The following is a 26,230-nucleotide window of genomic DNA, read 5'->3' on the forward strand; positions in this document are numbered from 1 at the left end:
TGCTACTGGGCTGAAAATGGGTGGGAGGAGGGGGGTGGAAGTTGCTAGCATTTGGGGGAGTTGACCAGGGCCTCTGGAGACCAAGTCCTTCAAATTCAACACCTACCATGGTACCAAGACCACTATATGTGTTCAGTAATATTTAAATAATGGTTGCATGAAACTGAAGTAACAAGAAACCCACAGCAGAAGAAAAGTTCTAGGGAAGGAGAGTGTGTGAATATGCGTGGCGGAGGGGCTATTCTGTGACAAGGTTGGGTCTGGAGCCCTTGGCACTGCCCAGTACTTCTTTGGGCCCCTAGAATGTCTTATTCTGCATACAGAAGCCTTGGAGGTCAAAGTGACTTCCCCACTTGGAGGGAAGTGACCAGGCTGAGGATGGGGGTATGTGTTTGGACTACGTGTGGGGGCTAGGAGAGGCGTCACATAATTCATAGGCCGAGCAGGGCAGCACAAAGGCTGTGGGTTTCATTCCCAGCCCTCAACTTATAAGATCCCTCCAGAGGCAGATACCGAGCCCAACCTGGCGGCCTTGCTGAACCCTATCACTCTCAGGAGCAGAAGGCCAGTCCTGGCAGTTTGCTACTCAGGGCCATTCACATTGTTTTACACAGGTAGTCCATGTTCATTATAGAAAAATGCTACATCACTCTTTATTGGACAGTACCAGTGCCAGACCCCTTCTCTTCAGGTACAGGGGCATGTGGGCAAGGGGCTCCGTCCCCCGGCCAGGATGCAGTGGAAACCCACTACCACTCTCCTAGGGCCAGCACCCTCCTCGGTGCCTGGGGCTGCTTGCTCAGGTCTCTTCAAACTCCTGTTCACAGAAGCCTACACTGAGGGGCTGGGCCTGGACACCACGCCTGCAAGAGAACATGAGGAAACAGGCTGAGATGAGCAACTCAGAGGGGTCAGGCTTAAGCGCCAACAACACCTTCTCCACCACAACCAACAGTCTCCCTTCCCCATTTCAGTGGATCTTACACGGCCACTATACACCAAAATTATACTATACTCGGGGCTCTCACTTCCAGAGATTCTTGCTTGGGGTGGGGCCACATGTTGGCAAGAATTTGCATTCTAAACAGGCGCCCCTGGTGATTTTGATAAAGGGACAACCAGGAACTTTGGGGAGCACCTCCCTTTTACTAACCTGCCTGTCTCTGTACCCCAGCCCCAAGTAATTCAGTCTCTTTTTTAAGAGGTAGATGCCTGAGAGGTGCCCAGTGCTCTTGGCACACTGAGCCGCCCTTTAATGGCTCTAAAATGCTGTAAATGCAGTGGCAGTGGGGGACTGAGACACTATCCGGTCCACGCACAGGGTGTGGGCATGAAATCCTGTCCTTCGGTCTCAGCCTAAGTTCCAGGATCTGACCAATCTCCTTGGGCACCTCTAGGCACGCCTCCTTTATTATCCAAATAAGCCATGTGCTTAGAGATGGTAAGGAACTAGCTCAGAGTTACCTAGTGAATTACAGACAGTTGAGGCTTAGACCCCACCAAGCTAGGCTCTCAGCCTGGGACTCTGCCCTGCATTAGCCTGTGTCCCCCAGGTCCTCAAGACCTAGTCAATGAATGAATCAGGGAAATGACCATCGTACGCAGGCCCAGCCCCAACAGGGGCACAGGTGTCACGAGAGCCCATGAAAGCATGGCCTTGGCTAAGAGCACAGACTCTCAATTTGGCCTGGAGCAAATCCTCGTTCTGAGCGACTTTGGACAAGTTACTTAACTTCTCTGTGCCTCAGTTGCCTATCTCCAAAATGGGGATAAAACTGTATCTACCTTATGAGGTTGTGATGAAGATTCAATGAAATGATGCCTGTAAAGAGCTGAGCACAGTGCTTGCCACACAGTAAGCCTTCGTAAGTGTTAGCTATTATTAGTATTCTTTTCCTGTCAGTGAGGGGTCCCAAGCCCCTGACCTGCCCACCCGCCTTGGGAAGGCCCCATGGCCTCTTACCTCAGCAGCACACAGCGGAAGTCTGCCAAACGTTTAAAGGCAAAGTCCAGGTTAGTCATCAACCTGCTGCTCCACAGCCTCTCGGCAACAGCCCCTGCTCTGGGCCTGGAGGAAAGGGGGCGTGCACCAGGTTGGGCCCTGTACTCCCTGCAAAGGTGCTGGACACCCACAGGCTACTGCTTCTTGTTTAGGTGTCTGGGACGAGCTCAGGGCTAAGGGATGTGATCAACACCTTCCTCAGAGCGACAGCCTGACTGGAGGGCTCCCAGGGACTTCTAGGGCTCAGCTCCATCTTCATTAAAATGTGGAGAGTGATCCCACTCTCCTCCTCTCCCAAAGACATGGAGACCAGAGTAAGTTTTACAGGCATCCTGAACTGTTACTGACAGCAGCAGGCGTTCTCAGAACGTAAACTCTACACACCCACTGGGCTGCCAAGGAAACAGCGTAGGGAAGTCTTATTATAGGATTCACGGACTTCAGTCATCCATGCTCTCCAGGCCTCATTATCTTTATCTATGGGGATAACAATCTCTATCCTACATACCTACATAAATGGGTTATCCTACATACCTAATGGGAAGTATATGGAAGTCAGGTGGGAAGTGAACACTCCACACAAACAGAAGGATCACGGCAACGCCCCTTCTCTCTCAGGTCTGACAGGAGAATACAGTCTTGGGGTGACTGGACGGGATTGAGTCTGTAAGGGAGAACCCACACCCTCTCTGTCCTCAGAAAACCCTTACCAGAGCCTGGGGACCAGGTTTGTGCTGTCCACATACTCTCCCCACATACAGGCCTCTCCACCAATCACCAGAGCCTTCTGCTCAGGGGTACCTGAGGGAAAACAAGCAACAACAGGGTGCTGGTTGTGGGGGGTAACTCTAGGGGTAACCCTCAAACACCTTCCGGATGTGGCCCTCTCCTCAGATAGGTTGTTTTACCTCCTAACCGGAAATGTGTAGTCCAGACCCTCCTGCCTCCTGCCCTGTGCCCCAGCCCAGCCTCCTCTGGTCAGCAAGGAGAGCTCCCTGCTGTTACCTTCAAACGCCTGGGGCTCCACCATGTAGACCTCCTCCCAGTCAGGGCCATAAGTGATGTGGTTCAGGTACCAGGGGGCAGAGAGCAGGGCCCGGAAGCTGGCGTTGGTGACCAGTTCCAGCTCCTTCATATAGTTTACTGGTACCTCTTCTCGCCATACCTGGATGATGGTGTCTGGCCGAACCTATCACAAAAGGTCAAATGGCAGTAATGGCATGTAGCTGAGGAGATTTCTGGGCCACATTCTTACGCAGGCAACACAGGCCAAGGGGTGTGTGCCCCATCTGCTTCCCAGCCACAACGTATTTCTTTGTGACTCCTAACCATTGAGCTCCTAGCCCAGTGCAGAGGTCAAGGATTGCATAGGCCCTAGGAGAACTCCCTGCTGCTTCCTCCCCCAGTCCTTCTGCAGCCTCCCTGTCCATACTGAGACAGTAATACTGGCTGTGAGCTAAGAGAGGCAAGCAGTGGGGCCCAGGAGACTCATCAGGAGCTACCATGTCCAAGAGTCTCCCAGTGTTTCTGAGGGTGGGACAAGGTTCCTTCAGAACCCCTGCATGTGGAAGGAGGCTGAGATCTTATTGATCAACAATGAAGGACAAGGTAGCCCTGGTCCTACAGACCTGGAAGACTCCTATAGACCTAGTCTAAGACTCGGGAAGGAAAACCCAACCTATCATGCCAGTCTCAAGAATCCCAAGTAACCTAGCTGCGGAAATAACTCTTGTACAGTTTGTAGTGAGGGAAGACAGACAAGGGCTCTAACACCTACATCCAGGGCTCGGACCTCGGCAACCTTTCTAGAAGGGAAAGGAGAGATGGCCCTCTGTGCTCTGAACATTAAAAGCTAACTGAAACCAGGAGGATCAGTCTGTGTGGAGGCAGGGAAGGGCTGGGAGACCAGAGGGAGGCACCATGCGTGGCTCCTTCTCTCTCTGCCCCGGCTCACCTTTACTTTATTATCAAACACCTCCTGCCACACCACGTAGCCCTTGCCATAGGCAGAGACAATGTCCAGCAGCCTGTAGAGTAAAGAAAGTGCCTGTTCAGTTCAGAGAGGCTCTAGGCTGTTGGTGCCAGAGCTCTAGGGGTTGAACCCGGCTAGACGCCCATTCCTGATTGAGCAGTGTCTTCCCCAGTTGGGAAGTGACCACTCCAAACTTGAAAGGAGAGGACAAACGACCCCTTCAGGGGCCCAGAGAGTGGTCAGGCAGGCCCTGGCCCTGGTGTGGAAAGTGGAGACCCCACAGGAGGTGACCTCTAGGGACCCTGCCCACCCTTCTTCCTTCCTCACGTCTGGATGTAGAAGGACTCCAGCTTCTTGAAGTCAGTACCAAAGCCTTTCTTCTTCATAAAGGCCTGGACATCTGGGTTGGACTTCCTGAATCCCAAGAGAAAACGAAGGTTAATTCCTTCAACATCTTCAAAGCCCAAAGCTTGGGGATTAGTCACCTGGCCTCCCACAACTTCCTTTTTCACCTGAAAAACTAAGCAACCGAGGATCCCAGAAGCCCCAAATATGGAAGGTGTGGCTGAACAGAGTTTTATGAAGGGGGCCATTGACATAGCAGAGAAAGGATGGGTCTGCACCTGAAGAGCTTTAAGTTCACACTCTCGAAGAGAATACATATTAGTCTCTCTGGACTAGACATGTGGCTCTGAGGTCTTGGCTAGGGCTCTGGCACACTGGATTCTGGCTTCCCTCTCTAACCCCCTACACTGGGCACATATTCTGCTTTTCCCTTAATATTTATTCTTTATTCCACCTGGATACAAGCACTGTTGTCTGTCACCTGTTGCAGTTCCCTTGGCCCACAAGGTCTACATTTTGCTCACATTTCCTCTTGGAATGTATTTCCCTTCCTCCATGTCTCGAAAAAGCCAAACTATTTCCCTAGATCCAGCTCTAGTGCCCACTTCTCTAAGAAGCCCCTCAACCTCTTTTGAGCTAACTACATCTCAGGGTTTGGACCTTACAACTTTAACTAGACACTGTCATGTATTAGTCTCAAACTCATCTGTGTCTTGACTCTTCAACCTGTTTTAAGTCTTCAAAAGCAGGGATTATTTTTCTTTATCCTGTATTTTTCCAAGACAATTCTGTGCCAGAGCTGGTTTTTCCATAAATTTCTCAAGGATATGATGGAGCAAAGGGAGAGTTTCACATTTACAGTCTTGCCAAAATCAGGGAGGGCCTCTCTGTAGGTGGACAGAGGAAAAGCCCAAGACCTGAGCCATGTGGATTGAGACAGACTGCTGTCTCAGAGTTTAGCCCCTGAGGAGCACCTGAGACAGGTAGCCTCTCAGGGGCTAACCTCTATTCTGAGTAAGCAATTCATCAGGCTGGGATGGGAAGATCAAAGGGCTCATACCAGCAGGAGAAATCAACCTCATCTCCTCCAAGGTGAAGATAAAAATCTGGGAAGACAGAGCTGACCTCCAAGAAGAATGTGCTCATGAACTCATAGGTACTGTTGAGAATGGGATTCACTGGTCCAAAGGTGCCAGAGGGATGAGACCCAGAGTAGCAAGGAGTCAATAATCCAGGGGCACCTAAACCAACAGACAACCCCACACAAGTGTCACAAATACACAGACCCCCACACACAGTCATATACTTAAGGACATTAAGTCACAAAAAGTAGGATAATTGTGTTCATAAACATTACACACACATGGGTAGGAACACTCAGGAACTCACAGACACTGGTAATCACGAGCATTTAGTCACAATCAAAGAAATACAAATATATCCACAATCATAGATAGTCAGAGGCTGGGTTACAAGCCAAACTGTCAGCTCACACACACTCTTGCCTTGACACACTGCTTCCAGCAGGGGTCACCCTTGCTCCCAAAGGACGCTCTCTTCGTGCCGCCTTTGGGCAGAAAAGCAGAGAGCCTGATCCAGCCAAACTGGCCAAATCTTTCTTCCACTCTAGGGCACAACCACCTGCAAGGGCATCATTAAGACAAGGACATCTGAGAAGAATTTGCTCATATTTTAATAGTAAGAAGTGGCCTTCTTCATCCAAAGTAGGTTCTGCCTATCTAAATTCCCAGGTGGAAGAAGTTGATGGAAAACATTCTTCCGGGGACCAAGGCCAGGGTATGCCACATCCAATAGCCAATGCCCTGAAGCCCCACTGAGGGGGATCAGTAGACTCCCTCCAACCCCAGTTATTCTTACCTGGTCCCCAGGACTGAGTGTGGCCAGGAGTGTCAAACTCGACCAACACGCGGATGCCTCGAAGCCGCGCATATTCAATCACCTCCTTCACATCCTGTGCTGTGTAGATGTGGGTGGCAGGGTTGTAGGATCCCTGAAAGGCAAAGACACCCTTCAGGATCTCATTTCCTGAAGGCTAGCAGAGTAGAGGGTACTCAAACTGCCTCCAGGACTCCCCAGATATCAGAAAATCTACCCACAGCCCTTTGGTATCACTATCTTCAAGGAAGGTTATCATAATTTCCTACAAGCTATCACATCTACTGTTTTATCTGAGTGTCATAATGCCAGTGAGATGAACAAGGTAGGTATTATGCCCATCTAATAGAAGAGAAATAAATAAAAAGAAAATGAGACCAGGAGAGATCATCTCCTGAAGGTCACAGAACAAATTAATGGCAAAGTTTGGACTCAGACTCAGGTCTCCTAACTCCAAATCCAGTGCCTTCTCCTATGTCAGTGCGTCCCTAAAACTGGCTGGTTAGGATGAGAGCCAGTGTCCTTGCCAATAGGGCCATAGCCAGGCTCAGATATTGACCTATAAACTTGGTATGGAAAAAATTGAGACATACCTTTCTGGTGAGCTCTGGAAAAGTGAAGCTCTCATATGGGAAGGAAGGGTCATCAACCAGATGCCAGTGGAACACGTTGAATTTATTGTATGCCATGACATCCTGTAGGTCAGAGCACACACTGTGAACCCATGACAGCCTCTCCAGTTGCAGCCTCAAACTTGGGAAGCTGGGCAGACTGGCAGGCTGCTCCACACACCCCAATAGACTCAACCTGCCCCAGCTTCCTCTTAAGTGTTTATATGGTCTATTAAACCTTCCTATCAGGGAGTGCCTGGCATGCAGGAAAGACCCAGCACATTTCTTCTTTTCCCAGGGCACAAAGATGGCTGACAGAAGCAGTATCTCCTCTTTGAGATGAGTTCTAGGCACACTGAGAGGAGGATTGGTATGTGTACCCTGGAGTCTTCCAAAAGCCCCCAAATAACTCTGAAGACTAATACTTCCTCCTGCCATTTGTTTTGGGTTGTCTGACTAGTGTTTATCCAAACTATGAGGTCTGTTATGAATTTAGTAGCCCCATAACCCATAAATCTCAGAATCAAAGACTGATGGATGTGTCCACTCCTTTGGTTCTACCAGAGGAGCAAAGGAAAAGGTAGACACATGAGAAGGATCGGCAACAGTCAGATAAGACCGCCCATCCAACCTAAGATAGGTAGGAACGTCCCCAGCTGAGGCTCTGGACATCTCTTGCCTATGACCTTGTCCTAACCAAACCCAAGTTAGGTCTCTTTGGTGAAAGAAGCCAATTCCCCAAACCACCTTCTGCTGGCCTGGACATTGGTCCATAGTAGTCAGTGGGGTAGATTTAAATAACTCTTGTGATTTTTTTGAGTCTTAGAGCAGGTCATCTTTGACATTTTTCCCAGGATCCCATAAAGGTACATAGATTCTCTCTGTAACTCTTTAAGAATATGGCACCTGGTCTATCCCTTGCCTCATCACGCCAGAACCCTAAGAGCAAAGAAGGCCATAAGGCCTGGGTACCAGAGTGTTCAGGATGCTAGGCAGTGGCAGGTAATGGCGAGACGTATCCAACAACAAGCCCCGGTGAGGGAAGCGGGGAAAGTCCTCAATCTCTGTCTTGTTGATAAAGAACTGTGCCGAGAAAACATTGAACATGTCAGAATTCAAAGGGAACTCACCATAGGGGTGGAGGGGGTATGAAGAAAAGTCTCCCAAGATCCCCAAAAAGCCAATGTGTGACTGTTCTGCAGGGTAAGTATCTCCCCAAACCCTCCACACCTCTACCTCAATGACCATAAGCAGGCAGTCTAGACAGCAACTGTCCCACACTAGCCAAAGACAGCTGTTCCCCACACCACTCAGCCTACAATTTCTGGATTTTCACTGACTGTTAATATGTTTATTTTTTTCAAAGCAAGTGGTCTCAAGGTCATTAATGAATAATGACTCGGGGGAACTAAATTACAGTGATTCCAAACAGGACAAATCTCCCAAACCAGTTTCTACCCACATCTCCTTGTATACTCTTGCTGGGGCCATCTCAAGCCATCAGGATTCTGTCTAAGACAAAAATAAGATTTTTCCAGGACTCTCAACATCGGGAACAAACCCCAGAGATTGAAAAGGAGTCCTTTTTGAGGGCCCACACTCACCGTGCCCTCAGGAGATCTCCAAATGAGCTGGCTGAAAGTCTCCAGGCCTATGGGGAAGTAGGCAGAGCAAAGACTCAGGGAGGTGGGAAAAGAGATGCACCCATTTGGAAGGCTCCCAGCGTGGCAGAGGATAATGCTTGGGCACGCATGAAAGTGGATGTGGTGCAGCTTGACGCTTCTCAAGACTTATGAAAAAAGGACACTAGGAACCCAGTACCTATTTTCCCTCTGTATTTTATTTTTGGAGGAGGTAGTGCAAGGGATTTTAGTGCCCCTCCTAGCAACACGCTAACCCTCAAAACCCACATAATTCTTATCCATACTTCCTAAGCCTTGAACTCACAAGAATATGAAGAAGAGAGGCGAAGATGTGTGCTTGTGAGGACAGATGCAGGGACATGCCAGCTTGCAAGAGCTTAAGGCTTTCTATAGATAATACTGATCCGGAGCTAAGGGAGCTGAGAAAAAGGGGTCCCCAATCTGCTTCCCCTTCACTTCTCTCAGACTGAATTGTGAGAAAGTGATCATAAGCTTGAGTTTCCAAGAAGCCTGGGTCCACAGCTGGACCTAGAAGACAAGGAATCATCCACTTTTCCTCTTCAGAGCTTGAGAGGAGAACCACTACAGGGAGCTGAGGTATGGCAGGCAGCAACTGCCCCACAGGACTGCTCAGTCCACTGGACGCAGACTCCTAGATGCCGGCAAGGCCCAAGGGCAGGCATGTTGAGTCCAGAGCATTACCTGTTCTCAGCTGCTGGGGTCCTGCTTCTGAAAACCCAGAAGAAGCCCTGTGAAGGATTCCCAGAGTCCCAAATTTTCAGAATGAAAGGATCTGAGAGACCTTCGTGGTCACTCAGCACCTATTTTGAGGCGGGCTGCTAGTATACTGTTTTGGCTTCTCTCCCTTATCGTTCACCAGCACAGGTTTTACCAAAAGTAGTAGAGGTATTTGGCTAAGTCTGTATCTAGGGACCAAATACTTTTCCAGTAAACCAAGAGGAAGGGCATGGGCCTATCACTTGTTAGGTCATAAAGTCCTAATTTTCTCCTGGAATATTATAGTTCTACATATTTTACTACTATTTACCTTTTTTGACATTTATCTATTTCTTTTGAAATAGTTTTCCTTTTCAAAGAACCTTTCCAATTATGTGGCTTTACAGGCAGTGTCTGTGGCAGAGTTGGCCCCTCTCCCCTGCTGGTACCCTCAGCATCAGCTGCAGGGTCTCCCACTGCTCCCCTAGAGCACCTGCCCAGGGGAGCTGCTGCCACTGCACAGGCTGACACCTGTCAACTTCTAGGGACAGCTGTAAGGAGAACACTCCCTTCAGGGAGATGGAGAAATACTCCAATGGTCTCCATAAAGAAAGCGTCCTAAAGTGGGGCTATTGGCTGGGCCCCCAGTCCTGTCCCCCCAACCCTCCAATGCCAACCTTCCCACATCATCCTTCTCTCTCTCTCTCCCGGCATCAGCCCCACCTTGTTACCTCGGAGAGCTCCCCACACAGTCTTAGACAGGAGGAAATTCTGCTCATCATTTATGGTAAGAGTGTCTGAAATGACAGAAATTACCCCATTTGGTTAAAGATTTCTACTCTCAGATTACAGATCACATGTTCTGTGTACATCCTTGGATTAAAAACCAACAGCAAGATCTCATTTTTTTTTTTTTTTTTTTATCTTTCAAGAGGAGACATCTCCAGAGCAAGGGCAGCTGCTGGGACGCCAGGCCTGGGGCCAGAGTGGCAGGGTGGTCATCCAGTGGCTCTGCAGGCCCCGGGAGATGACATGTAATGAGGGTCAGGCTGGAGCAGAGTCCTCTGCAAAGCACCACCCGTCTTGCGGGTCAGTTTCCCCCACCAGAAACATGAATTCCTGCCAGCTCTTAGCTGAAAGGATGAAGGGGATAGGGACGCTTGGAGGGGTGAGTCCAGGTTACAATGTTCCCAAAGCCTTCGTAATCACCTTCCTTTCCCTTTGTCTCCAGGCTTCAGCTACTTCATCCCAGGAGGTGAATGTTCACTTTGGAGACTACGAAGTCCCCCAATGCTGCTGCTCAGGGAAGACAGAAGGGAATCACAGGACTAATGACTTGACTTCACCTCAGTACAAATGACCAAAAGCTCCTCCTCTCCCCAGTGTAGGGTCTTTTAGAGAAAAATCAGCAAAGTGTACAAATTCCTAAAATGGCAATGGAATTATACTCAGTCCAGAAGGCAGGTGTCCTGGGGGACTCAGAGAGCAGCAAGTGTGACGTTCCACAGCCAGCCTTCAGACACTGGTTAGAGTGCACAGGAAAGACTCACCTTCAATGGCTCTCGGCACATGGTGACCGTCGGTCCCCATAGTCTAGGAAGGTTCCAGGCCTAGTATCAGCAACTTAGGCCAGGCCACCCAGAGTTAGAGCTCCAGACAAGTGTTTGCTTTTCTAGAACAGGGATCAGGGTGGTACTTACAATTCTCCACTGACTCCAAAGAAGGAAGCTGGTCACATCCAGGAGTGGCCACATAGATAACCAACAAATTCTTCTCCAACGTATGCTGTTTTTCTGTAAGGAGAGGGTAAACTCAGTGTGGCTGACCTGCCACCAGAAGCAACAGGCAAAACCAAGGCCCTATAGGAGGGTCCCTAGCTCTCGCCCTTCAGCTTGCATGCCTGTGGTAAGAGGGAAGGGAGGACAGGGCATTATCCTTGGCACAGGCACTCCCTCGTCATCTGCCCAACTTTTTCGTTTTGGCTGTGCTCCCCTCTGTCCCCAGTAACCCGCCCTGACCACGTCTAAATGACCCAGCAGCAGCTCTCTGTAACCAGGGCTCTATATCTCTGGCATGGTACCTTCCAAGCACACGATTCCTGGACCTCAACAACTGCTTCTCAACTCGAGGCAGCTCTGGAGCATAGCTCCTCAAAGTGTGGTCTGCACTTTAGCTGCCAATTTGCAGACTGTGTTACTGGTTAGTCACTAGATAGGAAGCTTATATGACACCAGAACGTAAATCAATTACGTCAGAGTAAACACTGTTTAGTTCTAATATTTTTTCCTAACAAGGTTTGTTGACGAAGGGAACAATTTTACATTCTGGTGCGTATGCCTCTCATCTCATTGCAGACTGGCACATGAGGTAGCACTGCTCTTGAGGGCTCCAGATGAACATCAGGTTTCTAATTTTGTTAAAGCCCAGGAGCTAATGTGAGCAGATGACAGGAGGCTCTCTTATGCAAAGGAGGCCTGAGATGATCCAGCTGGTGCCCTAGCAAAGGCACACGGTCACCAGCCCACCCTGCTTCCTTCCCTCCTCTTCCCAAACAGCGTCTCTGTCTAAAGTACACTTCTGCCTAACAGCAGAAAGCCACCCAGTATGAGCTGACCCACTATCTACTATAGTTCTACAGATCCCAGTCCATGCAACAAACAAAAAAGCCAAAGCCAAAATACTAACGCACTGTCTCTTCCCAGCCCCTCCTACCGGTTCTCCTCCACAACCTTCAGGGTGGTTCTAATTGTACCGCCCCAAGCCTAAACTTCAGTGAACTCCCTCTCTCTATTCTTTTCTGGAGCCACATGCAACCCCACTGGCACCACAACATCCACGACTTCCTATGGAACTACAAAGTCAGGGATAGGAAGGCCCGGCAGAAGGCAGGGAGAGAGAATTCAGAACCAAAGTGGAATCCCAAATGTTATCCATCTCTAGACAGAAGGAACCCAAGAGGCTTGAACCATCTTTGAACCATTTTAAGGAAGCCTGCTCAAACCTCCTGGGCACCACCACGTGGCTGCATCTCAGCTCTTAGGTCTGCCAAGAAGCAAGCCAATCAGGGCCCTTTCCTACCCTCACATGCTCTCCCCTCCCAGTAAATACTCTACTCCCACTCTAATACCTGCCTAAACCCTGCAGGGAGAAGGGAATTTGAGGCTACTCTGGGCCAGGCCAACTCACAACTCCATTCCAAACCCTAAAAAACCATCCTCACAACAAAGAAGGACAACCAGACTTCCAGGGCAGAGACCACTAGCAAAGCAGAATCTGCAGGGTCACTCCAAGCTCCCCAAAGAGACAGGCCATCTCTACAAACCCAAAGACCAAGGGGGACTTAACTGAGGGGCAGGGGTGAAGAACTATAAAAGAATATTCCTCCTTAAACTATGTCTTCACCCCCTGCTTCCTTGTCCCCACTCCAACGCCACTGTAGGGAGAGTTCCTCTGCGTATCTACCCAGGCAGCCATTCAAAGGAGGGCAAAAGTCCTGAGCTTTACTGTTAATCCTCTGGACCTCAGTCTACAAATTGAGGAGAAATCACAACTAATCCACATGCAACTGCCACGGTCACTGTCCTGATGACAAGAGAGGCTGCACAAAAACCAGGTTTATCTGAACTATTACTTGGAAGACAAAAAAAAAAATCTAAATTTTTTTGTTGTCACTATTATATTTTAATTTTTCTCCAACACACCTGCACTCCATTTTCTAAATCTGTAGTCTTTTAGGAGGGAGAGTCACAGACTGCTTTGAAGATCTGATGAAAAGAAAGAATTTTTTTCCCTAGAACAATGCCCCTAATTTAAGGGCTCACCCCTCCACCTGCTGCCACCAATCTTATGGTGAAGAGTCCCTGTCCTAAGTGCCTCAGTGACTCATCTGGGTTTGCGCTGATAAAGAGACAGAGTCACGGCTGCTGCTTAAACAAGCAATGAGGGGGAAGGTCTGGGTCAGGCAGTGATGTGAGAGCTGGCAAAACAGGAGGGACACTGGGTCATTTAAAAGGATGTAAATGGAGTGTCATCATTGGGGTTTTCCGCCTCCAAGTTGCTACTCTGAAGAGAGCAGGAAACAGGCAGGGGACAGGCCAGCTGCCTCTCCACACACCCACACCTGCACGAGAAGGCAGAGGTGTGGGAAGCATGGTATGGCAAACAGCCTGATCAGCCAGCAGTCTCACGGGCACACTCACAATGAGCCCGGGTGGGTCGGCAGGAAATTCTGAGGCCTCGAGTGCTCAGGAAGCAGCATGGAAAACAGAGCACTGAGCTGGGGAATCAGGAAAGGTTGGTTCTGGTTCTGCTGCTGCCAAGCTGTGCGAGTCTCAGGGCCCCCATTTCCTCCCCTGTAAACAATGGCAGGGTGGGACCAGAGTCCGGCTACTCCCCTTCAGAGCCAATACATCGTGATTCCACAGACAGATCATATACTCCAGGGTCCCCTTCCATGAGCACTGCCTCCTATCTCTGCAGCTCCCTCATCTCCCTGCTTTCATGTAAACCTGCTCTTTTCCTTGGGGTCACTGAACAGTTTGTATTTTTTTTAATTTAAAGATTGAAAAAATTCAAACAGTACAGAAGAGTTTACAACAAAAAAATAAAAGTTATCTTTGGCACCCCTCCTCAATGCCCTCTCTGAAGAGATAACCACTGTTAGTTTTCTACCCTTTTATCCCCTTTTTAGCATAATTTAGCCTTATTCATCACAGACAGGTCTGCTCTGGATGTGCAACTCTGAGACCCTTTTACCACCAAAGTCCCACTGTTGAACTTTCTCCAGATGCCAGTACTATGACCCTTCCGTTTCCTTTCTGTGCTCAGTCCTCTCCCATCTTCACTTCCTTCCCTGCTGGCCTAGATGTCGTGATCTGTCATCTCAAACACAAGCTACCAATAGTCTCAACAACCTGTCTTTTTCTTCTGTTGCATCCAGTGGACAAAACCCTCAACCCTGGATCAATCTAACATCTGCCTTCTGTGCACCTGATCTTGGCTACTGTGCCCTATGGGAGGAAGGGAGAAAATCACATAACAGCAGGGTTGGGCCACTGTTAAGTCATGATCTCTCATCTTGGCTGGGCCCTGGATGCTGCCACGAAAATCTATCTCCACCATTGCTTTCTTCTATTCTCTGCAACAGCTATTTCAAACTTGTACCACTTTCTTTAAGTCTATAACTTTATCACCACTTCCCTTACTCTCAGCAGACAATCAGAAGAGAACTCCCATCCATCCCTACCTTCCCCTTTCCTTCCTGACAAAAATATACGCAACACACACCTGGTCTTTACCTTTGCCTCCTCCTACCTCGGAGTAGGATCCACCTGTGCTCTGGATCTCTCAGGCTCCTCTAGTATAAATTGTTTCTCTTTTCCCCAAAGTCTTCAAATTATTTTTTCTGCTGATTCTTTCCCATCAGCATTAAAATATTTGCAAGTCTTCCTGGTCTCAACTCCACGTCATCTCAGTCACTCCTTCTCTTGCCTTCCAGGCACAAAAAAACTCTAGAGGAAATGTAGCCTGAGCGGTTAGGTGCTGAACTTCAAAGTCAGATCTGGGTTCAAATCTTGGTTCTAACACTTTCTACCTGGGCGAGTTATTTTCCCTCTCTGAGCTGCAGTTTCCTCATCTGTAAAATGGGGATCATGACCTACGTTAATGAGTTGTTGGGAAGACTAAATGAGTTAATGCATATGAGGTGCCTGGCTCAGAGCCCGGCACATAAGTGCTCACAGAGTTGGCCATCTTTAGTCCTCTCTTTGTAGCCAGTTCCTGACATCCTATCTACTCCTCAGTCCACTATAATCCGGCTTCCTTCTCCACCACTCCTCTAAAAATGCCTTCCCCAAGGTCCTGTGGTTCTGTAACTAAGTTCAAGGGATCCTTTTCAATTCATTCATTCATTCCTTCAACAGTTATTTACTGCGCGCTTACTATGTGCCAGGCTGTTCTAAGTGCTGGGGATACAACAGTGATCAAACAGACAAAAATCCCTGCTCTCAAAGAGGTAATATTCTAGTAACCACTCACTTCTTCAGGGACCTCTTGGCAGCATCAGACACCCCTGACCTTCTTGAAACTAAACTTAGCTTAGGGGACACTGCTCTCTCTTGGTGTTCCTTCTAACTCCTTGAACATGCTTCCTCATTCTCCTTTTCCTTCACCAACCCCCATGTGCTGGTGCTCCCCAGGGTCTCCAGGGTCCAGACTTCTCTTTTTCTCCTCGCTTACACTCTCCCTGGACAATGCCATGCACCCCCACAGTAGCTTGATGATTCTCAAATCTGCCTTTCCATGCCAACTCTTCTTCTGGAGTTCTAGACTCATACAGCTCCACTCAAAACGTCTTGAAAGCACCTCGAACCTTAAACACAAAATTGAACTAACTCTTCATTCCTCTTACTGGCTGATCTTCTCTCTCAGTTTGATAACAGCACCATCAACTGATTTACCCAGACCAGAAACCTCCTCCTTCTCCCAACCTTCTGAGTAGATAACAGGTTCATTCACTCATAATATTTATTGACTGTCTACTATGTGTCAAACATTGTGCTAAGCATTGAGATTAAAATAGTAAAAAAGAAAGACCAATTAGGTCTTATAACTACAACATCTTTATTATCTCTTAACATCATCATCATCTTCCCACCCTCATTGGGTCAATGCCTTAATGCAGCCTCTCGTAAATTCTCACCCGGATGACTGTAAAAAATCTCCCAGTTGCTCTCCCTGCCTCCATATATACCCCATTTCAATCTCCTAACCTCTGTGATCTTTTAATATGACAATAAGATTACAACAATCTCTGCTCAAAATCCTACAATGGTTCCCTATAGCTTTCAGGGTAAAGTCCAGAATCCACTGGACGATTAAAAGAACTCTAGCCTTGTGTTTCTCTGCTCCTGAGCAGGAACTCTCACAGTAGCACACTGAACTCTTTATAGAACCCTGAAAATGCCACATTTTCTCCATACTTTTCTTTACCTATATTGCTTCCTTTATTTGAAACAAACTTTGCATTGCCTCTACATCTCATCTGATTAAGAAACAGTTCTAGTTTTCCTTTTATAAAATTCTTCTATCATTCCCCCACCCTTTCCTAAGAGACTTTCCTACGTGATCATGAAGCAACGTATACATACATTTTTCATAACACTTATCTTAATATATATTGCTTATTTGTCTATCTCCTCACCGAAGCTGTGAGTTCCTCACTGTGAGTGACCAATCTCAGTGTCTTTGTACTCCCAGTGCCTGACATACGGTAGTCATTCAATAAATGCTGAAAAAATGAATGATGCTAGAAATAAAAAAATGTATATTTAATGCTATGTATGCATAATGATTGTGCTACATGATAATCAGGCATAAATGGCCAACAGTTAATGCAGAGATTACTTTTATACACCCAAACTTAGTATTTCTAAAGTCCTGGGATTGGAGTGGGGGGAATGGTGAGAAGACACCCAAGCATCCAGAAAGTGCCTTTCAAGACACTGCTCTGAAGACCCTTGGGTCCATAAATACAAAGATTCGGGTCTTTCTACACCTCTGGAAGGGAGAACTCATTCCTGCGTTAGGAGACCTGGAAACTATGTCTTTACCTCAGTGCACAACAGCCTCTCCCTCCACCCGCCCTGCACCTCCCTGAATCAAAACATTTCCATCATATCAATGTGTTTAATTCACAGAATCTTAGCAGCATGGAGAAAACACATTCGTTTTGGTTATAAAATGGCATTTGGTTTGGCTTCTGGAGTGTGAACTGGGAAGGTCAACGCAGCTTCTGACAACCTTTCCACTCTTCCAGGTGTACCCTGCCCCCACGTGTCCTGGCTCTCTCCTAGGCTGCGGCCAACATTGGTCTCCACGCCCACTTTGTCCCCCCTCCCTTCATATACATCACATCCAGGCTTCCTCTCCCCATACTGAGCCTAATAAAAGCCCTTGAAATCATTCATTTCCCACTCATTTCTTCATTCCAACCAAGATATTTTGAGCACTTACTGCGCATCAGGAACTGTGCTAGGTGCTGAAGCAGTTAAAAAGAAAAACAAGCCCTGGACCCTGCCCTTGAGGAGCTCACAGTCTAGTGGGAGAGACAAATACAAACAACAATTACAAAACAGTGTGATAAGGGCTATGGTAGATATTATAGCTACCTCCAGAAAGGGAGGAAGGCTTCATCTTGGAGGGCACCTCTGAATAGGACCTTGAACCCTGAGTTGTGTTTGCCAGGCTACCAAGAGGGGAAAAGGTATCCCAAGGCTGGGAAGCCGCTGATGCAAAAGTACATTGGTGTGGCTAGGGGAAGAGGCAAGGCCACCCCTGTCCAACTTCTTTTCCCAGTAAAGTGGGAATCTGAGAACCCAACTGCCCTGAGCCTAGAGCCTCTCAATAGTGCTGAATTCAGTGTGGACCATGCTGTCTCCTCCCAGGAGTCCCAAGATTTTTCACCCTCCAGAGACTACCAACACCTACTCAGAAGTGCAATCTATCCAGTCCAGAGATGAACCCTGAATGTTCTCCCTTCCATCTTCTTTTGTAAAAGTTGTAGTTAAAAGTTTTCTTTTTTCCTCTACTTTTAAAACTTAATCTGTTCTCCTCCTCTCCTCCCACCCTCCCACTGGAAAGAGAACATCTCCCTATAATTCTAGGTCCCAAGAGATAACTTTGGTTAACATTTTACACAGTCTTTCCATTTTTTTGTAAATACACAGATTTATTATTTATTTTTTCAAACAGAAATGAGATCCGAATACACAGTAGTTTGTAACTTTTTTCCACTTAACCAAAATGATTTGCAGATCTTTTAATGTCAATATATAAAAGTTTATGTCATTATTTGTAAGTGCTGAATAGAATTCCATTTTTGGTATGTACTTTTACTTAAAAAAGTTGAAAGTCCTAACTTCTCTCCTCTTTGCAGACATTTGGGAATGTTTGTAAGTATTTGATACTATAGACAATGCTTTATTAAATATTCATGTATATATTCTTCTTTTAAGCAGTTGTGAGAGTTCTGTAGGAAAATTCCTAGAGGTGGAAATGCTAGGCCAAAGATCTGAAATTTTTTTATCTTGACACTGCCGAATTACTCTTCCAAATTATTGTACTGATTTATATCCGAACCAACAACCATGGGCCCATCTCTCCACATCTTTCCAAAACTAGACCATCTCAATTCTTTTTCAGCTATACCAGCCTGATAGATCAAGAAATATATCATTGTTTTCATTTGTATTTCTTTAATAATGACTGAATTTGAGCATCACTTTGCATTTGCTTTATTTGCTTGTTTAGAAAGCCCTCCTCTATCCCTAGGGACTATATGAATAGTTTTCTTTACTTCCTTCTAATAGTTTTATGGCATATCTTTTATCTTGAGATCTTTAATCCACCTGGAATTTACTTTTGTGTTTGAAACGAGGTAAAGATTTAATTTAAATTTTTCCCAAACGAATAACCAGTCACCCCTACATATTTATTGATTAATACAGCCTTTCACTTTTGATTGGGAACGCTTCCTTTATCATATATTAAATTCTCACGTGTATATGAACTCTTGGTGTCTCTCAAACTTATTTTCTTGGCAATCTTACAGTCAGGGAAATCTACTGTGTCATACTGCTATCATCTTTTGTCACTCTGCCCAATATATAATAGCCTCTGCTCATTTCTGGACCCACGCTCTCATTCCTATAAATGTTGTTTCCTCTCCTCTGCCAAACCACCTGTATTACACATCACCCACCCCCACAAACTCTCTGGAATCTTATTCCATGTTTTTTTTGTTTTGTTTCATTTGTTTGTTTGTTTTGGTGAGGAAGGTTGGCCCTGAGCTAACGCCTGTTGCTAATCTTCCTGTTTTCGCTTGAGGAAGAGTGGTCCTGAGCTAACATCTGTGCCCATCTTCCTCTATTTCATATGTGGGATGCCGCCACAGCATGGCTTGATGAGTGGTGTATGTCCACACCCAGGATCCAAACCTGCGAACCCCGGGCCACTTCGAGCACTGAACTTAACCACTGGGCCAGCCCCGATTCCATGGTTTTTTAACTACCGACATCCTCAGTCTCTTCTATTTCCTCCTTAACCGAAGCCTGGCTCTCCCCAGCAATACTACTTCCCCTACAACTTGCTCTGAAAGGCAGCTCCTTCTCACATCCTAGGGTTGAGATATGGGGCTGCTTCCAGGCCATCCATCCTCTACCATCAAGTGAAAAAAAAAACACCTCTCTTCTGTGGTTTGTGACATTCAGCTGTAAAATCTTGAGCCTCTCCTTGTACAACACTCTGCAACTTCCTAATCACTTCTTTATTTACCCAAGACTTTGGATCCTGGTCCCCAGTCTTCCTCTCCATCCCAAGGCTGGCTATCATCCTAGGTGATTTCAACACTCAGGAGGAAGAATTAACCCACGTTCTGGCTTAGCAGTTATGCAACATCCTCCTCCTCCTCGACACCCTCCCATGGTCACCTTTTGGACTTTCTTCTCCTCTGGAAGTGTTCCAATTCATTCTCTCAAGCTTCAGCATCATAGAGCTAACTGCTAGATACTAGATACCAGATACCTCACACTCAACATGGCCAAAATCAAATTGACGTTTTATAATTCTTACCCTGCCTCTAACTTCTTAATCAATCTCTCTTCTGTCTCTTTCTCTCTTTTCACTCCTCCCCTCTATCCCTTCCCTTCCTCTCCTACCATTTTCCCTATCTTCACGAACGGCAACAGAACACATTCAAACTGCTAAACCATACATCTGGAGTCATCCTCAGCACTTCCCTCTGCATCATAACGCCCCATTTTCAAGCATTCCACCTCCTAAATATCTCTTCAATCTTTTCAGTTTTCTCTGTCCCTACAGCCATCAACCTACTTCAGCCACTATTATCTTTTATCTAAACCACTGTAACAGCCTTTTAACTGGGTTTCCTGCCTCTAGTCCTGTTCTCTGCCAGTCCCCAATGCAGCTACAGATTAGTCACATCACTTATCCTGTGTAATGGCTTTTACTGGCCTTTCTTGATCTTAGGATAAAGTTCACATTCCTTACCAGGGGGCTTACTAGGGCATTTTATGACCTTGCATCTACCATCTCTCTAGCTTCAGAACTTGCTGATCCACCCTAGAGCTGTGTGCGTCAACCACTCTGACCTTGAGTTTCTTGAATATGGCACGAATGCTTCTTCCCTGAAGGTCTTTCCCACATGCAGTTCTTTCTATGTGGATTACTACCTCCAACCTCACCAACTCCTACTTTCAGATTTGATTAGACAGCTCTTTACGGAAGTCTTTTCAAAATGTATCCCCTTACACAAACACACACTTGGGTCAGGTTTTCTCAAAGCACTTTGTACTTCAATTATCAGCAAAAATCACAATTTACTGTATATCTGTATTCCTACTTCTAAAGACTAAATTCTTTAAGGACAGAGGCAGTTCAACTAAAATTTTCTGGATCAGTGTTACTGACAAATTATAGTTGCTTAATAAATACTACTTGTACTAAGAATAGATGGCAGGAAGGAAGCCAGTCAGAAATGCTACTGGAATCTGATAATGATGGGCTGGGGATCAAAATATTCATAATTTGAGTGCTAATGATTAAGTAATTAGATGTTAGAAGTTACTATTTGAAGTAATTAACACTAAAGTATGATCAGGGCTTAATCCTACCAGAGGCCAGTAGTCTTCCAAATCGCTAATAGGTATAATGCTCGGTGAAGGTATCTATGAGTGGATTGCCCCAAGACTGCAGAGCGAAAAGAGCAAAATCTTTGTAGACAGACAGGCCTGACTGGAATTTCTGCTCCACCACTACTAGCTGTGTGACCCCGGACATGTCACTTAGCCTCTGTGAGTCTCAGTTCTGAAAGATGAGGCAACACCAACCTCACAGAGCTGCTATGAAGATTAAAGGGCATAATATACAGCAAGTGCCAGACACTCAGCTAGTTTCCTTCCATTTTCTACTTTTCCTAAAAAGCCATTTTTGCCACTTGGTTGGAGGAGCCCAGGGGCAGGGTGCTTTGTGGGATAACCACACCATAAGAGCAGCTTTCCTGAGGGCTTTTCATGAGCTTCTTACAGGAGCCTGAAGGCTCCACTACTGTGTAATGCCACCCTGTATGGCAAACAGGCTGACACTCCAACATATCCAAGGGACATGAGCGTGGAACTCTGAATCTGCCTCAAACTAGGACTGTGGCCCTAGTTAAGAGACCAAAGCCACCAACGTGGGATCCTAGTACTAGTTACAATCAGGACAAGATCGAATAGGCCAGTAGTTAAACTTTTCATCTAGGACACAGTGTACCTGGTAAGCCCTCTCCCTTGTTCCCATCCCAAAGCTTTACAAAAGAAGGGGAGGCTTCTTACTGACCCCCAAGCTGACAAGTGCCCAAACTCCCTGCATCTGAGGATACACTTCCAGAAGAAAGAGCTCAACATCACACCCAAGCCCCAGCCAGCCACACCACTGTTGGCTAGGGATCAGGGTTGAGTGCATGGCCAGAAAGCTTAAGCAATAACAGAATCTTAAAACAGAAGCAAAGGAAATGAAAGAGAGAAGTGCTTGATCTGATAATGGGTCCTACTCACCACAGCCAGCAATAGAGAAGAAAAGCAAATCCATTTCTCTATTACAACGAACTACAGCCCCATAAACCTTGAGCCGGATCACAGAGAACCCTTCACACACACACCTCTCTCACCTCTTTACAAATAGCCTCTCCTCTCTTGAGCTGACCTTGTTCTCAGTGGCCCCACAAAGGTGGGAGAAAGCTCCTAATCCAGTTGGTTAAACCTCTTGATGTTGCATATTGATCTATTCTTATCACTTATTTCCAGGGCCAGCAGAGGAAATTTAGGAAAATGCAGAAACATAACAGTACCCTCTTTCATTTCTAAAAGAAGTATTGGTTGGGCAGTAAAACTCCTTTCCTTCTGTATAATCCACAGGAAAAGGATTGAGATTTATGCCTTTAACAGGCTAAGAAGTTGACAACATGCCCCAGCAAGAGGCTGTGGGAAAAAAAATCCCACACTTGCTATTAGATATAAAAACAAACCAAAAGAGAAGGTATCAACTGACAAAAAACCCTGCAATGCCCTGCTTCACTCTCCTGTCTGGAGGTGAGGAAGTGGGGTGGAAGGAGATGAGAGGAAGGGCAGGTGTGGGGCTCAGACTTTTTTTCATTTTGTTTTATTTTTAAAATCATCAAATTCTTCCATCTACTGTACCCTCCTTCAAAGATTGTAAAGATTTTCGTCTCTATCTCCTAATCTTTAGAAATGCTTGAAATTTAGGCAGATTAGAAAAAAACAAAACAAAACAAAGCAACAGCAGCTGCTTGCAAATTAGGCAATTTGCCTGGGGGCACACAGTTAAGCAAGAGATTAATAAATATTTTCCGGCTGATTCCTGAATAAATCATGTTTCAGACCCTGAGTCCTCCACTGTATATGGTCTTCAAGCAGAATATCCAAGGCAGGGGGAGCGATATCTACTGTGTTCCAGGCACAGTTATAGGAGGAATGGCCAAAGAAGGTATTTTAGGAAACTCAGATTCTTTTTTTTTTTTTTTTTTTTTTTTTTGTGAGGAGATCAGCCCTGTGCTAACATCCGCCAATCCTCCTCTTTTTTTGCTGAGGAAGACGGCCCTGGGCTAACATCTGTGCCCATCTTCCTCCACTTTATATGGGACGCCGCCACAGCATGGCTTGCCAAGCAGTGCGTCGGTGCGCGCCCGGGATCCGAACCAGCGAACCCCGGGCCGCCGCAGCGGAGCGCGCGCACTTAACCGCTTGCGCCACCGGGCCGACCCCTAGGAAACTCAGATTCTAATGAACTATGTCTCTTATTAACTTAGTCACTTTCATATCTGAGGTTAAACAAATTAAATATTGATAATGGCTGCAGAAGGATCTAGATACTCATATAATAATCTTCCTTCCATTCTAGAATAAAAGGGCTGGGGAAGGGGGTGAGGATTATTCTGTTCAGGGACAATGGCATCCTAAGTAACTCAGAGATGTGCGTGTGAACATCAGAACAAGATGGGAACTTTATAATAGCCATTAAGAACTGTGGCTTCAATCAACCGGTTCCAGCAAAAGTAAAGAAGAATGCAGTCACATGACATAATCAGATTTAGCCACCTTACCTAAAAATTTCGGGCTTTATCAGCTCCATCAAGCACCCAAAAACGTATTTGGAACAACAGTAAATGGGTGCCACTCCAAATGATCACACCCTTGATTTGCAAACAGGATGTGGCTTAATAATCAAAAGAGAGAACTAGGTTCATCCAAGTATCTAGAGCCTAAAATAATTCCATTTAACAGGCTTAACAACATGCAACACACACCCTCCAGTAGGCAGAAATGACATTTGTCATTTGTGAATGACAAAGGGAGGCAGCAAACACCAAACACCTCTACAGACCATTTAGCAATCGGCAGGACCACAGCTAACATCTGAAGGTGATTTCAGAACAGAACCGAACCTCAATAACAGACTTGTTTTTCAGAAAAGGAAAATATGAATTCCACTGAGTTCCGGGTTCAGATTAAAATGAGTAGTTATGCTGCATTACGAAAAACACTGACCCATAGCCTACAAAGAAGTTATTTGCAGGAAGCGGGTGGAAAGCTGTTTGCTAAGATTTAACTTGCATATGTTGTTTTCTTTACTAAAATGAGCCCCGTAGAGAATTTACTCTGGTTTGGGCCCTGTGGATGTTGCTTTTCCCTTCATCAATTCATCCTTGTTTTTGAAGAAATAGGATTATAGCTCAAGTTATCTGAAAGGCCCCCCAGAAAACTCCGCTCCAAAGGGAAGGCGCTCCACAGGAAGAACAATAGAGAAGGAAGTTATCTGTGTGTCTTTGGTCATCTTCATCCAAATCAGTTTTCATTATCCCTCAGTGGACAAGAACCCTCAACTAATAGAGCAAATTCATTCATAGCAAGGTAATAAATGGAAATAAACATCTTATTTAGTTTCTTCTGTCTCTAAATATCTTTCATTAGGGAATTTACAGCACTCCATTATCACATAATCTCTCATTTTTATTTTCTTGATTAAACTGTAGTCCTAGAGCAATGGAGACAAAGGTTTAATTTAGAAGTGTAGGAATTATCCTAATTTATAAAATAGTAGTAAACATTCTAATTATCTCTTGAGCATTTTATAATACATTGGGTCACTTTGCTTCATATTTCCCCAACTGGACTGCAAAGCTTGGGCCTAGGTCTCATACTTTTCCTGTAACCTCCAGAGAGTTCAGCACTGGGATAGACACATACCAATTAGATGACAGATCTATTTTTTTTTTTTTTTTTTTTTGCACACGCCAGGCCCTAACTGTTCTATACCAAAATAAACACAGTCTGAGTGCCAATCTTGTGTGAGGCATTCTATTATTGGTCATGAAGGATTCAGAGAAATATGTCATCTACCACACACACGAGAGCAGGCCTTTTATCCTCCCCAGCCTAACGCATCTTACCAGTTAAGAACTACCTTGATGCTGAGATTCTATTTCTTTCCCTAAATTATCTGTCACTCTCTAAGGGCCATCTGTTTAATTAAATGCTTTTAATTCTATATACCAAAGGAGAACACTTGTGAAAGTAATTTAGGCACACTTGAAACACCATACAAACTGATGTTACTATATGGCCCAACCATAAATATGGCTTCCTCCCATAAACACCTATGCATCATAACCAGAGAACTAGATTCCAGGAGAGTTTCAAGAAAACTCTAAATTTTTAGCCCATAAAGTAGAATTTTATTCCTTGGAGTTGCTGACTCTACTTATGATTCTACTCATCAATTTGCTGTGAAATAATAATCCTCCAACACAATTTTCAGCACCTGCCTTAAAGAAAATTGCCAGCCCTCGCTATTTTTGATGAAAGCAATATCCAAAGCACCCCTCTTTATTTCAATCCCACAGTTTCCCCAACCTCATCGCTCCCCACTACTCAGCCCCCACCCTCATCACACACACCAGCCCAGCACTTTTGAGCTCAGTCATAACCCATTGTGCCTCTGCTCAAGCCTTTCTTCCTTCCTTCCTGGAACACCCTCATTTCAGTCCTGGCCAATTATATCCACCATCTCACTTAAGTGACTGCTCAAAACTCATTTCCTTAAGAACGTGTTTAAACATTCACTGCACATGCTAGGTGTCAGGCACTTTTATGTAATTTTGCACAGGTCAATATGTTTGTCATGGCTTGTCTCAACCAATTTTGGGTGTCAGCTCTGGTCTCCTCTACCCAGCCCTGGTCACAGCCTCACTAGGACCCTGCGACACTTGAACACAGTCAGAGGGATCACCTTAGATGTCTACTGGCACAGTACTTTCAGTAATTTGATATCCTGATTGAACTGAAGTTCGATAGCAGGCATTTTTGGTGACACACAGCCTAAGGGCAGGACTCCGGATAAATCCTGGCCCCAAAAGTCAGCTCAGTGAAAGCGGAGGTGAGGAACTAAAACTTGGGGAGGCTGAAATTACAGCTGGAGAAAAAGGGCACGAAGAAGTGGAGACTAGAGGGTGTGACTGGACTAGAGGGTTGGGCAAAAGCCAAATGAAGGGCGTCTCAGGAGGTTTGTTTGGGGGAGTCGTCCCCAGGCAGGCTCTCTCAGAGCGCGGGAACGCGGCGGGGCAGGTCCGACTCACCCGTGGGGTCAGGACGGTGCCACAAAGCCGACCCGAAGAGCAGGTCACGGTAGCGCTGGAAGGCCTCGTCGAGGACGGAGCAGCCCGGCTGCGCGGCCGAATTGACGTGGTACCGGAACTGGAAGTTGTGCGGGAAGAGGGGGTAGCGCCGCTCGGAGGTCTGGATGTACTGGGGCCAAGGCCATAGGGCTGTCGCCCGCCCAGCGAGCGCTGCCGCCAGCAGCAGCGAAAACCCAAGCGTGGAGCCTGCCATGGCACGCCGGTCCCCTTCCTCCCAGCTGGCCGGGCCACGTGAGACCCTGGTCAGGTGAGCGGCGCCCGCGTGACAAGCGG

General features: G+C 46.3%; 1 protein-coding gene across 1 annotated transcript; it reads right to left on the minus strand.

Annotated features, from left to right (window-relative positions):
- Positions 1 to 624: 624 nt before the first annotated feature.
- On the minus strand, positions 625 to 26,189 carry HEXA (hexosaminidase subunit alpha). The gene is made up of 14 exons (XM_004421779.3): positions 25,898 to 26,189; positions 10,887 to 10,979; positions 9,918 to 9,983; positions 8,431 to 8,477; positions 7,799 to 7,909; positions 6,809 to 6,910; positions 6,198 to 6,330; positions 5,380 to 5,560; positions 4,302 to 4,388; positions 3,957 to 4,029; positions 3,008 to 3,191; positions 2,713 to 2,803; positions 1,964 to 2,068; positions 625 to 863 (listed from the first exon to the last, which is right to left on the minus strand). Exons 1-14 carry the CDS (start codon positions 26,148 to 26,150, stop codon positions 800 to 802), a joined length of 1,590 nt encoding a protein of 529 aa, XP_004421836.1. The 5' UTR covers positions 26,151 to 26,189; the 3' UTR covers positions 625 to 799.
- Between the last annotated feature and the right edge of the window lie 41 nt (positions 26,190 to 26,230).

The sequence above is a fragment of the Ceratotherium simum genome, chromosome 3 (assembly GCF_057802395.1).
Source record: "Ceratotherium simum simum isolate JZ-2026a chromosome 3, ASM5780239v1, whole genome shotgun sequence".
NCBI classification, from domain to species: domain Eukaryota; kingdom Metazoa; phylum Chordata; class Mammalia; order Perissodactyla; family Rhinocerotidae; genus Ceratotherium; species Ceratotherium simum.